General features: G+C 43.7%; 1 protein-coding gene and 1 long non-coding RNA gene across 3 annotated transcripts; one reads left to right on the top strand and one right to left on the bottom strand.

Annotated features, from left to right (window-relative positions):
- Positions 1-707: 707 nt before the first annotated feature.
- Positions 708-15360, bottom strand: LOC121681431 (soluble guanylate cyclase 88E-like). Of its 2 annotated transcripts, XM_042061174.1 has the most exons (19): positions 15304-15360; positions 14598-14832; positions 14045-14185; positions 13659-13798; positions 12570-12704; positions 12312-12435; positions 12093-12212; positions 11254-11338; positions 11032-11118; positions 10484-10601; positions 9692-9821; positions 8950-9096; positions 8420-8566; positions 8144-8300; positions 7293-7402; positions 6975-7064; positions 5682-5828; positions 4427-4564; positions 708-1804 (listed from the first exon to the last, which is right to left on the bottom strand). In XM_042061174.1, the coding sequence occupies exons 2-19, from the start codon at positions 14715-14717 to the stop codon at positions 1646-1648; spliced, it is 2295 nt and encodes a 764-aa protein (XP_041917108.1). In that variant the 5' UTR covers positions 14718-14832; positions 15304-15360; the 3' UTR covers positions 708-1645. The 2 variants fall into 2 exon arrangements, with proteins under 2 accessions (XP_041917108.1, XP_041917109.1); XM_042061175.1 differs by lacking the exons at positions 14598-14832; positions 15304-15360 and adding an exon at positions 14414-14546.
- LOC121681461 lies at positions 7409-8508 on the top strand. The gene is made up of 3 exons (XR_006022144.1): positions 7409-8088; positions 8187-8276; positions 8418-8508. It is a non-coding gene; the product is annotated as an uncharacterized LOC121681461 (long non-coding RNA).
- Positions 15361-16659: the final 1299 nt, after the last annotated feature.

The raw sequence follows: 16659 nt of genomic DNA, 5'->3' as shown, positions 1-16659 counted from the left end.
TTATGAACACTCACAAATCAAACTCAAGAACCCACATGGGGGGCAATTCAGACTGAACCTTTTAAGTTAACATAAGTACATGAACCCACTGGGGGTCTCTTCAGACTGAACCTTTTAGAGAGTTGTCTTTATAACTGGTTTGGTCATTTAAGCGATTACTTGTGCAGGTATGCAGGCTCTATTTAACCAGCTAACCATGTTAATCTGAGTTTTCTTTCAAATGAGGATTTCCATATCTTTCAGTCAGTAAGGGTCATATGTCAGTAAAGGTTATGAGAATTATGCAGTAACTTGCAATGACCAATGTACAGTATGTACTACATACAGTATTGTATACAATAGTATTGTGAGTAGAATAGTGAGTTTTGTAAACCATTCCACTGCCCTCACGGGGCTGCTACAGCATAATATTGTCAGTATTGTGTCTTTATAACTAATACAAGAACAACATAAACAACTGTGCATTTTAATAAGCCTAATCATAAATAATCATCAAGTTGTTGGATGTGCATTATGTTGTCAGTAGCTGGTGATTGATCTTTCCTTCACAGATGTTCGACTAGTTCTGGTGTGGTGAGCAAAAGCATGTTTCCAGTGGTCTTGTTTCGTGTGATTGCATGGTGTTGTTTTCTGCTATGGTGTAATTGCTCACCCGTGTGTTTCTGAAAAACAATCAAATGATCTGCTCCAGCTGTTCCGTCATCTTAATTTATTATCACGGCACGCTGACCATATAATCATACACCCACATGCACACACTCACACACACACACACACACGCACACAAGCACATGACCACGAGCACACACACACACACGCATGCACGCGCACACACACACACACACACACACACACACACACACACATTGTCCAACCAGTGAGAACACAGCACACACAAGCAGCTTCATAGAATCATGCAGGTCCAAAAGTGTGTAAACACTCCAAAACAAAACAACAGCACTAAGTGCTTCATATGGGTGACAGCAATCAACAACAACACAAGTGTGGGTGCAAGTCGTGCTGTTTCCATTCAATAGGGTCAGATTGGTGAGCACAGGACAAACATTCGTTCTGAAAGCAGCAGTGGAATGAATCAATACGTATTGACTGAAGGCTAACAAGTGGCTTTAAGTGGAGATTTCTACCGCAAAGGACCCTTCACTTGTAATCCCACAGATATTCTACTACTCATGATTATGAGTCGAATAACATGGAACAAAACATACAAAGGAATAGAACAAAAAGATAATGATGGATTCACCGAAACACCAGACATGTGCAACGCACTCTGGACATTTACAAAACAATAACTTACTCGCTATAGCAGCTGGGATTGTATTCATGCTTTCGAGTAAGAAAACTACTATATGTCTTAGAAATAACTGTTAGTGTATACATTTAATATTAATTCAATTAGAACTACATTTATGTCTTAGAAATAACTGTTATTGTATACATTTAATATGCACAATCAAGCCTTGAGAACAGCAGTCAGCCAGAGGTGATGACATACAAAAAGCTTGTATCCACACACAGGTTAGAAAGTTCAGTTAAAGCTGTGCACAAAAGCTGTAGCATTAGCTTCAAATTGACTGCAGGTCTGCGCTGCGCGGCGATAGCTTCAAATTGACGTCAGGTCTGCGGTTCATGACACCGTGCACATGGCACTCTTCTCCGAGCTGCAGGAGTCACACGAACCGTCGGGAGACTCCAAGATGGAATCCCTCCCGTCGAAGTCAGGGGAGTCGAGCTCTATGCGAGGGTCTTGTTGACTGCCGTCCTGAAGCGCATCTTTATAATGAGACTGAGGCGGAGGAGAGGAGAAAGAGGGGGAGGGAAAGAGAATGAGAAAGAGAGCGGAAGTGTGCTTATGGTTTAGAGAGCAAAAAGTAAAGTAAAACCTCTCAAAGGTTCTCTTATCACGGTTAGAGTTGAATGTCATGGAAAGGCCAAACTGTCACACTCATAAAGCCTTTCTCACATGACACGAAAGCCAGACCAGACATGTTCCATATTTCATCTCTTGCCTCACATCAACACTAAAAGGAGGAAGGAAAAAGATATCTAAAAAGTAGTCACACACACACACACACACACACACACAAAACCACACACAACCAAACGATAACACTGCACCATCATCTTACCTTACTTGCACACATCTTATCTTACTCACTGACATTTCCTCACAACTTTCCAAAAGAAATCTCCTATAAAAGTACACTCACAGCAATCTTTCTTTTATCATCCAGATCACTGTTTATTTTACTCACATTAGACACATTCATCACTTTACCCTAAGACAAAGTTTTTCATGTTAATGTCACACGTTTCCTTTAACCCTACTCACGAACAACACTATATATTTTACCCAATGACATCTTCCTTCACCTTACTCAAGGACGATGACTTTCACCTTACTCACTCACACAATACATTTAACCTTACTAACAAACACTCTCTCCAAATAGACCTCTACGGTGGCTGACAGGTGCAAACAACGTGCAACTTATGTCAACAGATGCAAATCAACAAAACACGTGCAAATAGATAAAACACAACCAACTTAAGAAAACATCTTCATCTTCATTTGACCACACGTGCACAGCGTTTAGAAAACGCGTTGCAAATTCAGACATTTACATTTCAAAAATGCGCTATGAAATTCATAACACAACGGATGTGTTTCCGGGGGACATTTAAAAGTGATGAACACCTCTGAACAGGTGGCGAATGGGTGTGACAACGACAGCTCCTGTTTAAAGAAATCTGGCTTGAAATGTACGTATTTGGGTTTATCTAACATTTTAATGGCCCTTAAATGTGATGAACACCTCTCCTTTACTGTCTGTACGTATATAATTCGCCACCTATTCAGAGGTGTTAATCACTTTTATGTGCCCTCCGGAAACACTTCCGTTGTGTTATGATTTCTTGCAGCACGTTTCTTAATTGCTTGTGTCACAAGGTCGGTTCGTTCGCCGCTCACAGGCCTCGAACCCGCCACCTTGACACACACACACTTGACACACAACTCAGCGGTTAGAAGCGTTCTTAAGGTTAGGGCTGTGAGGATTTACATGGGCAACTAGCACGCTAGCTCAGTCTACCTCCGTTACACTTGTTGTGAATTGGCAGCTCGTTTCTGAAATGTAAATGTTTTCTGAATTTGCAGCACGTTTTCTAAATGATGCATGTGTTGTCAAATGAAGATGAAAATGTTTTCTTAAGTTGTTTGTGTTTTGTCTATTTGCATGTGTTTTGTCTATTTGCACGTGTTTTGTTGATTTGCATCTGTTGTCATAAATTGGACGTCGTTTTCACCTGTCGGCCACCGTTAGACCTCTGAGGTTCGCCTACAAAAAAGCTACAATTTTTTGAGATCCGGGATCTGGCGATTTTTCCTATGGGAAAATAACATGGGGATTTTAAATTGTCACACCTGTTTAATTCTCGCGGCAACGAAAAAGTCTGAAATGTACGTTTTCCTGAACACACTCTTGTCCTCTGCCTTCAAGTGGCTCCTGTGATCATTGGTGCGTTAAGATGGCAAACTTAGATTTTTGCTACCCCAGAGCTAACTTGCTAACTAACTTAAAGAAGCCCTATGCTGGTCTGATTATTCCTTCGCTGTTTCCGGGTTTTCGCCAGATTTGGGCTCGCATTTTTCACGACATAGCTTCGGTAGCAAGTGACTGCTATGCTAAACCCCACTAGCTAGCGAGCTAGCCATCAAGAAACCAAGCTAAACACATACAGGGCTCACAATAAAACGGTCGAGCAAACACATTGTTCAAGAGACTATCAAACCACATTACAAAAACGAAGTTCACCCAAGGGTCGGCTACTTACAATTTCAACAGCAACAAAGCCAAGTCGGCGTCTGTTTTGCAGTCTTCTTAGAAACTACAATCTGACTACATTTTCGAGGCGCGATTGGATACTTCCGCTGAGTCACATCCGGATTTACCCGGACCGGGTTCAGAAAGTTGCATATTTGTTTTTTCTGCGGTTAAGAGATAGGGGGAGACGAAGCACCCACCAAACAACCCAGAAAGTGTTGTAGAACCATCAGAATGATTCTCAACCTGCATAATTAAGGTCATTTTTGCTAAAATTGTTGCATAGGGCTTCTTTAATGGCAAGTTGCATTGAAAGTTAGCTCTGGGGTAGCAAAAATCATAGTGTGCCGGAGATCAAAGTATCCACTTGTACTAGTACACAGCTACAGTACTCTCACCTGGCTAAAGGGCATCTACTCTCACCTGACTAAAAGGCAGCTGCTCTCACCTGGCTAAAGGGCATCTACTCTCACCTGGCTAAACGGCATCTACTCTCACCTGGCTAAAGGGCATCTTCTCTCACCTGGCTAAAGGGCATCTACTCTCACCTGGCTAAAGGGCATCTAAAGGGCATCTACTCTCACCTTACTCATGGACATCTCCTCCACCCTGCACTCTTCCATGGACTCCTCCAGAGAGTTTCCAGAGGCTTCCATTTTGATGCGGTGCGAGCGGATGGACTTGACCTCCTCCTCATCCTCGCCGGCCACAGAGGGGAAAACCTGTAGGAGACGAGGAGAGGGATCGATGAGCCCTTTCCGTGCGGTCACCGTAGAAACGACTGAAGCAGCTGGACTGACCTCTTATACAAACAGGTTAGCCACTGACCTATTGCAAAGACCAGCTCAGTAGAAGACAGCTGTGAGGAGAATACAAAAAACAAACTCTAATGCGGTAAGATCTCTAACTCACAATCTCTAGTGCAGTAGCATAGGTGACGCTTACAGATGCATATTTAGTGGAAACCAATAATATCAAGGTGTATGTCTGTCACCGTTCCTTTATATCATTTTGATGAGCACTTGAATTTCTTCAGTTCAGTTCAGTTAATACAACAGTTTCAAAATCAATTTTTTTTTATATATATTTTTTGGGCTTTTTATGCCTTTAATCAGATAGGATAGTAGAGATTGACAGGAAGTGAGAGTCGGGGTGGGATCCGGAAAGGACCACGGGGCGGGAATCGAACTCGGGTCGCCGGTGTACAGTGCAGGTGCCCCAGCCAGTCGCACCACTGCTGGGGCTAGTTTCTAAGTCAATTTAATGGTAAACTAACTAACTGACTGCCTGTAAACTAATAGGGAGAATGGTGCGCCTTCCCAGTCTACCCGTCTACGGAAAAACAGCCTTGCAACTTGCTCTCCCCCGACCCGGATAATCACAAATTGCTTTACGGAAATTGTGCAATAGCCTACTATTAGTATGAAATTGTGTAATATTACCTTGCCAGTCGAAATGGCTTTTTGGAGATTGTCTTTGCCAGTTTGTTAACAAAATCCACATGTACTGTGCCCAGGGGGGAAGGTTGTAAGCCATGGGTAGTATTTACGACAGTTGTGTAAAATACAAATACTCCATTAACATAGGGGGAGCCCAGTAGCAAAAAAAACAAACCCCCAAAACTGTATTGGATACTTTTAAGAAACATTGCTGTCTTGCAAAGGATCTGCTTTGCCATGACTTTTATGCAGTATGTTTTATGTATTGAACTTCAACTGCTAGAGTGTGGGTTGACAGAAATGGGGTAGCAACATGTGTAGCACTTGATCGGAAATACCATACCGGCTTACTGTTATGTCATCTACAAACACAAACATAAAAGCTTATCCTAGTACGTACCAGCACCTCCTCGCTAATAGGAGGATCTGAGGCAGAAATTGTGGCCTTGCTGATGGTCTGTGTCTCAAACTGGGGGCAGGCTGCCTGAGCATTCCCGTCTTTGTCTCTCTTCCCCTTCAGCCAGTATGTCTCAATCTCCACATTGCCCTGTAGGAACACACCAGACAGACAGACAGACAGACAGACACACACACACACACACACACACACACACACACACACACACACATATACACACACACATATACACACACACAGTCCCGTTGATTCAAGTGATTTTGCATACAGTCCAAGCATACTGTTATGCAGTGCTTTTGTAGTTGTATTAACTTTACAAACACACAAACAAGACAGAAAACAAAAATGTACTCATCCAGGTATTGACACACACTAATCCCGATCAGGTGCCACAATATTCTCTATAGTCTGTATATCAAGGAGTACTATTAGCCACGGAAATATCTCCGGGATCATTAGTGGATCAAAGTCTATCCCTGATGCATGACTCCCTGCAGGTCTGCAAAGGTTAATGTTGTGGAAATTAATAGCGAGATGCGGCAAAGAATGTCCCGTAATGACCATGTGAGTGGCAGACCTACTCATCTCACACCCACTGGCAGAATGCCACAGACGGAGCATGAGTTCAGAAGGACTGCCATGGACCACATGGATGTCATGCTACTCCAACAAACAACCCTATGGTGTCATTTTGGCTGTCAAAGCTGGCACATGCTGCAGTAAGCTTGACTGAGGGTTTTGTCACACAGAAGTTTTTTTTTTTTTTTTCCCAGCAAAGCAGAGACTGTGGGGCATTCAGAACAGGAAATGACCCGGGAACGTCAGCACTGGGTTGAAACAGCCAGTGCTGAGGATTTGCTAAAGATGTGGGTTGTGACACTCAAAAAGGGAGAAAATGGCCACTGAGATATTCTCTGTTATTTGTCTAGAGGCTACAGTGACCAGTGAACACACCAATTCCTTTCGAAATAATCTTATTTCCAGTCTACCCAGCAAATAAGAATAACCCAGTGTGACATCATTAACGTAACCCAGTCTGCTTCACCATTTGCCCACTTCACTGGAAGTGGGTTACACTAGCTAGCTATAGGCTAACTGCTCTCTAACCCACTTCCAGTTAATTATGCTACGCTAGGCTAACAGTGCCAGACTGGGTTATTGAACACAAAGAAAAGATAAGTATATCCTGTTTTGGCCTGTTCCTTTAAAAGACATGTGTGGCCCTTGACTGTGGTTGGTGGCTGAGGGTGATTTTTGTAACTGTGACAGACTGACCTTGATGGTGATGGTGCCGCGCCTCTCGAAGATGAAGTGGCTGCCCTTGAGGTGCTCGTAGGTGGCGCTACTCAGCTGGATGTGCATCTCCTGAGGGCCAAGGACACAACGGCAGTCAGTGCCCATTGCACTGGGTCTGTGTATGTTCACTGCTCCCTGTGTGCTGTGTGTGTGTGTGTGTGTGTGATCACCACAGATGGGTAAAATGCAGAGATGGAATTTCCCTGGTGACCAATTATAGTATCTATCTATCTATCTATCTATCTATCTATCTATTTATCTATCATTTCATTGTTGTGCATGGAGCTCGCACCACACCTTTCCATTACTCTCCATAGCAGACGCAGTGTGAACCGTATCACCATGGAGACCATACCGCGGCATCTTATGACCAACAACACCAGCCACCACCATCCCAGAGTGGATGCCTGAAATTACAACAAAGTCACATTTTTTCCCCCAGCCTCACAGAGGAGAGGCTTTCCCCTCAGTGTGGTTTTCGGGCAGTCTTCTCATGACAGTCCATCATGTATTGGTGCATTTCTTCTCTCCTGTCCACATCAAGATATGATATAGGAAATTATATATAATTTATTAGGACTATAGTGTAAAAACTGTAGGTAACATTTCTGCTATACAAACAGATCTGCTCACTCACCACATACACTGGTACACTGTGTTAGCTGTTGTTGGTTAGATGTGTTACTGGGTATGCTGTAACTCTACAGTTTTAAAGCAGCACTATGGAAGTTTTTTAATCAGTCATTCTGATGGTAAACAAACTTGTAAAAGGGAGAATCGTGCACCTAGCATAGCTGGCAGCACCCTGCAGGCGGAAAACCAGCCATGCAGTTTGGCTGATGGCAAGACGGAAACATCTCGCGAGAATCGTGAAATATTAACTGGTCAGTAGATATAGCTCTTTGGAGATTGTCTTCACCTGTTGCTAGTCCTTTGGCTCCAAAATAAATGCACATGTATTGTGCAGGTGTTTAGGAGGAAGTGCTCAAGCCAACAGAAGTATTTTCAACGGCAAAGTAAATTATAAATATTCTCTCTAGGAGGAGCTCATGAGTCACCAGATTACCCAAAACTGCTTTGGATACCATTAAGGGTGAGACCTTCCTATTGCTCAATGAGCTTCTCTTCAGTGAGACTAGCCTACTCACCCACTCTGATCTGAATGTTGTTTCCATTGGATGGGTCCTTCAGGTGGTCGATGGAGCGCACCATGTCCAGAGCCATGTCACAGATGTTGTGGGCATGGTACTTGGTCTTCTCAGGGGCCCCAGCTACAACCATGTAAGCATCACCAATAGTCTCCACCTGCAATGAATACACAGAGCAGGGGGCTCTTTTATATCTTCATCACTTATGTCTTGAATTGGATTGTGTGTGTGTGTGTTTGTGTGCATGGGTGTGTGTGTGTGTGCGTGGTGTCAGACCTTGAAGACACGGTGCTTCTCGCTGAGCGTGTCGAAGAGCGTGTACATGGTGTTGAGCATGGACACCACCTGCATGGGTGTGATGTGACTGCAGATTCGTGTAAAGCCCACCACATCGCTGAACAAGATGGTCACGTCAGGAAACACCTGGCACACGGGCAAAGTCAACTGGTCACTTCAACTCAAGCCTCTCATGATATTCCTTACTAAAATGGGTGAGCCCTAGGCATGTGGCTGGTATGATATGTTTAGTATGTATGGTATCCTTGGAGTTGATAACAGAATGCACCTTCACAAACACTGCCCTTCAGGACTACCTATTTCACCTTCTTAAGATAATGCTGAGCTACAAGTTGTTGGCAGTTGCACACAGACAATTGTTTGCATTCTTTTGGAGTTTTGTGGACACACAGTTATGGAGTTTTTCTTAAGTGTATACAAATATTCAGTCATTACTAAAATATGTCGCAAGAGAGCCAATCAGAGTTTTGATTACTGTGAGCATTCCGACATGGTTGTAGCATGCTGACCTCACAGGTATTGACGGCTGGCTCTCCTTTGCGCAGTCTCTTGGCCACAGGCTTAGGTATCATCCTGTAGAGAAGGTCATCTGTCTTCTTCATCTCGTAGTCCAGCATCTTCATGCTCTCCTCCAGCTTACTGGACTTCTTTTGCTCCTGAAAGACATAGGGGAGAGGAGGAGCAAATTAGAAGAGGAGGATTGCTAGAAATACTCATAAAAGAGCAGCTGTTCACAAAACAAAAAAGGTCTACAGAAGTAGAATGGTGTCTCTGCCTTCCATGTTGACAGAATGAACTGAAAAGATTCATAAAGCCACGAACACCAAAAACACGGCAAAAAAGTTGTTTAAAAAAGTTTGTTCTAGCTAATTATAAATGTCGACATCCACTCATAAACAACAACGATATAAAGAACAATATCGTTGGGGATCACTTTCTGAGCGATTTAGAGAACGGTTAAAAGCTAACAGCCAATCAATCCAATTTTAGCCATCACATTCATCAACACGAGAAGAGACTTTCCTTATCATTGGTCAGTGTGAATGCTTCTATTCTTATAGTTATAGTCATTTTTATAGTTATCGTTCCTGGTGAGAACACATTGTGCTAATAAGAACATATTTGATTAGAGCTGAATCCTTCAGTTGAACTATTACTTTTCTTCTGCTCTTAATAGACAAAGTCAAGCAGAATTGTATCTGCACACACACACACACACACACTAACACACACACACACAGATCACTGCACCTGAATGAGAGCTCTCTTCAGCTCCTCTGACTGCTGAGTGCCTGCCAGCACCAGGTCTCTGCTGGAGTCGTGCATGCTCAGGTCATTGATGTACAGACCTGTCTTAAACATGGCGCTCAGGCTCTCCATCCTGAACACACAGCACAGGACACACAGGCCCCACTCACACACAGACCACAATGCAGGACATTACATGTGTTTTGGATGGCCCACTCACACATAGACCACAATGCAGGACATTACATGTGTTATGGATGGCCCCACTCACACATAGACCCCAATGCAGGACATTACATGTGTTATGGATGGCTCCACTCACACATAGACCACATTGCAGGACATTACATATGTTATGGATGGCCCCACTCACACATAGACCACAATGCAGGACATTAAATGTGTTTTGGATGGCCCCACTCACACATAGACCACAATGCAGGACATTACATGTGTTATGGATGGCATGACGCAAATCCAGCTTAAATAGAATGAGATTCTACCAAGAGGACAGATGCCTGTAATAGTGATAAAAGGTCAATATTTCGTGTATATGTTTGTATATGATTTCTTATTTTATGTTCATGTACATGTGTATGTATTGAAGATATGTAAAGGGCAGTCTGTCTGTGAGCACATGGCATGTTATCTGTGTAAAATATGAAAGGTGACTGTGACTCAGAAGGGATTGCTGAAGTGGCCCAGAGAGATGGAGATGGAAATGAAAGGAAATGAGAAATAGATTTGTTTTGGCAGACGGATAATGAGGCTCTGTTCCTGCAGCGTGACTCTTACACAGGCGTGCCGAGGAAGATGATGGACTCCCACTCGGGCATGTATCTCATCTGGCCCTTCAGTTTGAGGCAGCGACTGCCGTCGCCCCAGCTCTCCATGGCGTTCGCACTGTTCCCATCTGGCAGAGGGCAAATCAACCCCCCCCCCACACACACACACACACACACACACACTCACACACAAACACACACACACACACACACACACACACACACAGCGGGCATTAATAACAGGCCAGTGTGCCCCAACCCAGCACAGTATGGAGGGGGAACAAAGGCAGATCAACACAGCCAGAGGACAGCAAACACTGTCACAGCTCCTCTACTCTGAGTGTGGGCCTGAACGTAATGGGACAATGTGCTTCTCTGGTAGCTGTCCACTGGTAAGGCTACTGTGAGAGGGAAACTGGACCTAGCAACAACTAAAAATAGGGCACAGCAGGTTATATCACAGTTTCCTAATAAGAGGGCTTCCCCTGAGCTCTGCTAAGTTAAACACATTGGAAAGTATCAAGGAGAGGAGAGAGGGTCAAAGCAGGGGTTAGTGACCTTTGTAGTCGTCACCAATGATGGACTGGAAGGCCATGAGCTCCACATCCACATCGGCTGTGCGGTTGGCATTCTCATAGTCCGAATCTACACACACACACACACAACACACACACACACACACACACACTTATTAGTTCTTTAAATAACAGTAAAGGTCTTCTTTTAAAAGGGCGAATGGTATGTGAGTGAGCTCATTGCAGAGTCAGAGACAGCACTCACTCTGAACGCGGTTGTGCAGGTTTCTCTCTCTCTTTACTGGCTCTTTGGACATGATCTCAAACAGATTGTTTGGATGAGAGATGATCTGTGTAAAGAGAAGAGTATGGGGTCAAAACCCATTTCTTGACCGGCCCACTACTGTGTTAACAACAGAAAATAACATCCAGACATGGCCTGTTCAGATTTATTCACCCTCTATACTGTAAAAGCATAATGAGTGTCAGACCCATTTGAAAGACAGTTACCTTTCTGGCATGGCATTTCACAACAGCACCATTGCCCCGCATAAATTGAGTTACATTTTTGTCACTGAAAAATCATTATACTATATTGATACTTTATGTCAGACTATTTCAAATTTAAAAAAAAAAAATTGTTGAGGTCTGTTATACAGCTGATTTAACGTTACTTAATGCAGTAACTACTGTAGCCTTAATTGTCCATCTCAAACGTAACCCTTTGTTATGTCCTCCACTACCTTTGGTGGTGCTGTTTCCCCCTTTCGATGTGTGGCTGCTGGGCAGTATGTTTTGTTCTTTAATTGTGTACAGGTGAGACCTGTTGTGGGTGGGCAGAGCCGGCACTTTAAAAGCACGCCAGCCCATGGCTTCAGGGGCCACTTTGGTTCTGGCTACCGTGCCTGTTGTTGGCCTTCCTGCGTTTTCCTTACTTTGCTGTTTATCTCCCATTTTGTTATTTATCAAATTGTTTAATAAACCTCTAGACAAATGAGCCCAATTTACTTTTCTGTCATTTCATGTTGTGGCCAGTGCGCCTGGTCATAACACCCTTCTCTCTGCACTCTATGCTCTGGTCACTCGTGTCCCTGCATGACTTGCCATGTTCCAGGTAAACTCCACCAGGGGGCGAGCCAGCAGGAAGGCATCATTGATCTTCTTCCCATCCAGGTCAGGGAAGACTGTGGCCAGGCCAGAACCCACATTGTGCACCACCATGTCCTGTGGTGGGTAGAATGTGTGAGTGACGTGCAGGGCTGCTAAACAACAATGCGACAAGAGAGGAAAAAGAGAGAAGAAGAGAAGAAGAGTCTATAATACCTGTCTGAAAACAATGTTGAAGGGGAACACTTCAAAAAAGAAATCGCTGGTTATCGGTAAGATCTCCTGCTCTTCCTCATCTTCTTTCTGGATGTAGCGGTAGGCAGAGTTGTCAAAGTTCAACCTGTGACAAACATACAAACAAACAACCACAAACAAATTTCAGCTCACGGCTTTTCTAGCATGGAACAACAACAACAAATAAAACAAACAAGCAGTGAATTTGGTATAGCATTGCGTATAAACAGTGGGCCGGACCTCATGGTGACGTGGGAGTAGTCTCCCACCAGCTGCTCGGACAGCACCTCCACATGAATGTCTGTGTCATAGAATTGCTTGCCCATCTGCCTCAGCTGACCCATGGCGTAGTGAAGGTAGCCCTTTCTTTTGCTCCTGCAGAGAGAGGAGCCAAAAGGAAACATCAGTAACACAGTGTCAGTAACTCAATAATTGTACCTTCTATGGATCAGCACCTACACTTTAGATGGATGGATGGATGGATGGATAGAGAGATAGATAGATGGATACAGTTGAAACCAGAAGTTTACATACCCTTAGCATACACATGCTAAAGTTGACCAAAAAGAGAAATAAAAAATCATCTTTTGGAAATTGCATCCTGAATTGCATTGCTGAATTGAAGTTCCCTTGGCCTTTGGAATTACAATAGCCCCACATCATCGCATACCCTTCACCATACCTAGAGATTGACATTGTTTTATTTCAGTTAGCTGGTTTGAGAAAAAAGAAAAAAAGGTAGAAATCTGCCTGCCTCTATGGGAATTTAACATAGAGGTACAGTATGTATACTTATGAGCACCTGTATTTTAAGGAAGAACATTGATTTATTTACGATACATTATTCATTCACAAAAGAATGTATGAATAATGAAAAGAAAATTGGTGTCCTTAAAGGTTGGATTTTTCATTTTTTTTAATTAAGGCATTAAGATCAATTTTCAAAAGATGATTTTTTATTCCTTGTTTTAGTCAACTTTAGCATATGTATGCTAAGGGTATGTAAACTTATGAGCACAACTGTAGATGGATGGACGGATTGATTGATTGATTGATTGATTGATGATCCCCAATGGGAAATTTCAGTGCTGCATGAACAATTCACATAAATCACAAAACACACATAGTATCTAAAAAACAAACTGAAAATGAGGTAGGTAAAACATATATTTATAAACACTAGAGGATTCTGGAATGCCACCCTGACTGGACTCTGATCAGGGCCAGGTCAGTTCCAGAGTTGACCGCTCTCTGGTCAGTTCCAGAGTTAACCGCTCTCTGAATGCCCTGTGTGCTATTTTCCCCTCTAGTGCGCTGGGCTTCTCTGACCTGTAGTGCAGGGTGACCCCTGTGGCCGACTCCTCCTGACAGAAGAAGGTGGGAGGCTGCACTTTGGGGTAGCTGAAGCGCAGATACTCATGGAGATTATCCAAACCATTCACAAAGTCACGCACATGCCGACCCAGCACCTGCACACACACACGCACACACACACGCACACACACACACACACACACACACACACACACACACATACACACACACCAAGCTGCCATTACCAGTCCTGACAATTTGTAAGACATCACAAGTAGGATTCATACAGATAAGCAGAAACTATGTTAATATAGTGTACAAATAGTGTAGCAATTTAAAATGTCCTCAGACATCCTTGGTAGAGTTAGAAGAAAGCTGTTTATATTTACTGTCTGTCACACCTTTAAGATTCTGTCATAGCCGTACTTCCCGACGAAGCCCAGGAAGTAGACGCCCCAGGAGTTCATGAGCTCATTGTAGGGTGTCCCTGTCACTCCACTGGCAGCTTTGGCAATCCGGGGGATCACGCTCTCACTGTAGACCTGCAACACACACAGCCAAACACACACACAAACACACACACACACACACACACACACACACACACACACACACACACACACAGCCGCCAAACACACACACGCACACACACTAACTTACTCTGGCCCCAATCCGGCAGATATCTGTTTACTTTTCATTATTACATTTCATTACAATATTTGTCCCTGACTGCATTGGCTATAAATACGTCAAGAAGGGATTATAGAGACCTGAGCTGAAAACTGAAGAGCCCTGGAACACCCTCAGTTCACATTAATGGTGGTGTTAACTGAGCGCGCTCCACACCTCAGGCTGTTGACAGGAGCTGCTAATCTGTCCATGGGGGTCTGTTAGCGAAGTGCAGATCAGATGTGGGAGGGCAGGGGGCATTAATGCCCACCTAATCTCTCTCACCTGGTGTGTGACGAAAGAGTGGAGGCGCACGTCGGCGCGCTCGCGCACCAGCTTCCACACGTCGTCCCCATACGACTCCTTGATGAAGTCGTGCAGGCTCTCGCACAGCAGCCCGTACATCTCGCTTCCTCTCCCTCTTCCTCTTCCTCAGAAGCAGGACCAGCAGACGTCCAGGTCAATGCGTGGCTGGGTCGCACACAATGGTCCTCTGAGGTGCACTCAGGGTCAGGTCAAGCTGTTTGATAAAGGCAGAGCTAAGATGAAGATTGTGAACAAGAGCAGTGAATTCACTCAAGAGCAGCAATTTCAAGTCAAGTCAAGAAGGTGTTATTGTCATTTCGACCATACACTGTACACGGTAAAAATGAAACAGCATATGTCACCGGGACCATGACATGGTGCTATATAGAAAACAAAGTGCTGACAGGACAACAGTAAAGTGCACACACATTTTAAACAAATATACATAAAATGCAGGCACTACATGGAGTGCAGTACATTTAGACACATATAAGACAAAACAGACAGACATAAACAGAACAGACATTTAGACACACATTAGACAGAACAGACATAAACAGAACAGACATTCAGATACACATAGGACAAAACAGACAGACATAAACAGCGGACAGACAGACCATTTGATGCTAGAAGTGAAAAGACAGCCATGTAAAGAGCAAAGGAAAAACCCATTTTGCCTGACCGGTTCCAGCCTCTACCTTCCTTGCCCCCGTGTGACAGAGTGGTGACTTCTCTAGAGTGACCCTACACTGTTTTTTTAAAAGGCCCTCTACTTACACAAACCCTTGAGCATCAGAGGGGAGCTATTGTCCTGCTGACACCTGTCAAGGCCAGGTGACTGAGAGACTGGCCCCGCGCTGAAGAAGCCCAGAGGTGACAGGAACAGACCAGCGCTGGTCAGCTCTCAGACGCACATGCTCACCAGGTGAGAGCTTCCTTCCTGCGAGACCCGGGCAGAGACCGATCGTTGAGGTGAGACCTGGCGGTCTCAGGAATTAACCTGTTTTGGGACTCGTCTTCTACTGCATTTCGTTGTCTTTGTACTTGTACTCTGCATGACGACAATAAAGTTCCAGTTCCATAATGTTCCAGACTCATCACACACAGCTGCCATTTAGGTTTGTGTGCTGGGATGTGCTTTTGTCTTGCAGATCATTTGGTACTTTTGGTAGGCTTACCCAATAATCAGAACATGCAAGAGGCTGTGCCACAATCACCGTTGGATTCATCCAGACAGCCCTCAAAGATAGTCCTGTACTTTCTCTCTCTCTCTCTTTCTCTCTCTCTCTCTCTCTGTGTGTCTGTGTGTGTACTGTTTGTATCTAAAGTATGTATACTGTGTGACAGTAAAATTCTATGGCACAGGAAGATGCAGGGCTGCAGCTATAATACACCAAAAATACAATGTGTATTATGCCCTGTTTCATGCTGATAGGCATCTAAATAAAGATAACCTTTATGGGTATCATACAGGGAAATTAAATATTGACAACTGGAGTAAAGCATCTTGAAGACTGAACTCCCACTTTTGTGTTCAATGTTCTCTGGCCAAGTATAATACTTTTCCCCTTTTCATGATCTTTCAGCACAATGGTGTTTTAAGTCCCCAATGTCGTCTTCCAGGCAGCGCTGCATGGAAGGCTTAAGGTTAGGGTTAGGTGCCCTGAAGTCGATGGTCGCAGCGCTGCCTTGCATAGACGTATTACCCAAATGGTGACTAGGCAGTAATTTTGATCATCGGCAAAACTAAATAAACTAAATAAAACTATATAAGGAATCTACACTATAAATCTATCATCTACTCTGCTGGATCTATAGAGTAGGGTTTCTCAAAGTGGGTGCTGTGACGCCAGTCTAGGGGTGCTGTGGAAGTCTTTTCATCATATTTTGAATTCATCAGTGTCACTTAGAAAAACAATTGTATATCAGTTTAAATGTCAAGTCCAAAATTATTTTCAATATGGCAGATATACAGTATATTAAGATGCTGAGAGTGAAAAAGGAAGAATTTAACTTCAGTGGATAAAATAATTATGTA

Source organism: Alosa sapidissima, chromosome 14, assembly GCF_018492685.1.
Source record: "Alosa sapidissima isolate fAloSap1 chromosome 14, fAloSap1.pri, whole genome shotgun sequence".
NCBI lineage: Eukaryota > Metazoa > Chordata > Actinopteri > Clupeiformes > Clupeidae > Alosa > Alosa sapidissima.
Note: the sequence above shows the minus strand (reverse complement) of the source record. Positions and strands in the feature narration are given on the sequence as shown.

Coding starts and splice junctions, on each gene's coding strand:
- LOC121681431 (XM_042061174.1), bottom strand. CDS start 14,717: ATGTACGGGCTGCTGTGCGAGAGCCTGCACGACTTCATCAAGGAGTCG. Junction 12,705..13,658: donor GGGGTCACCCTGCACTACAG/GTCAGAGAAGCC, acceptor CTCTCTCTGCAG/GAGCAAAAGAAAGGGCTACC. Junction 8,301..8,419: donor AGAAGCACCGTGTCTTCAAG/GTCTGACACCAC, acceptor TATTCATTGCAG/GTGGAGACTATTGGTGATGC.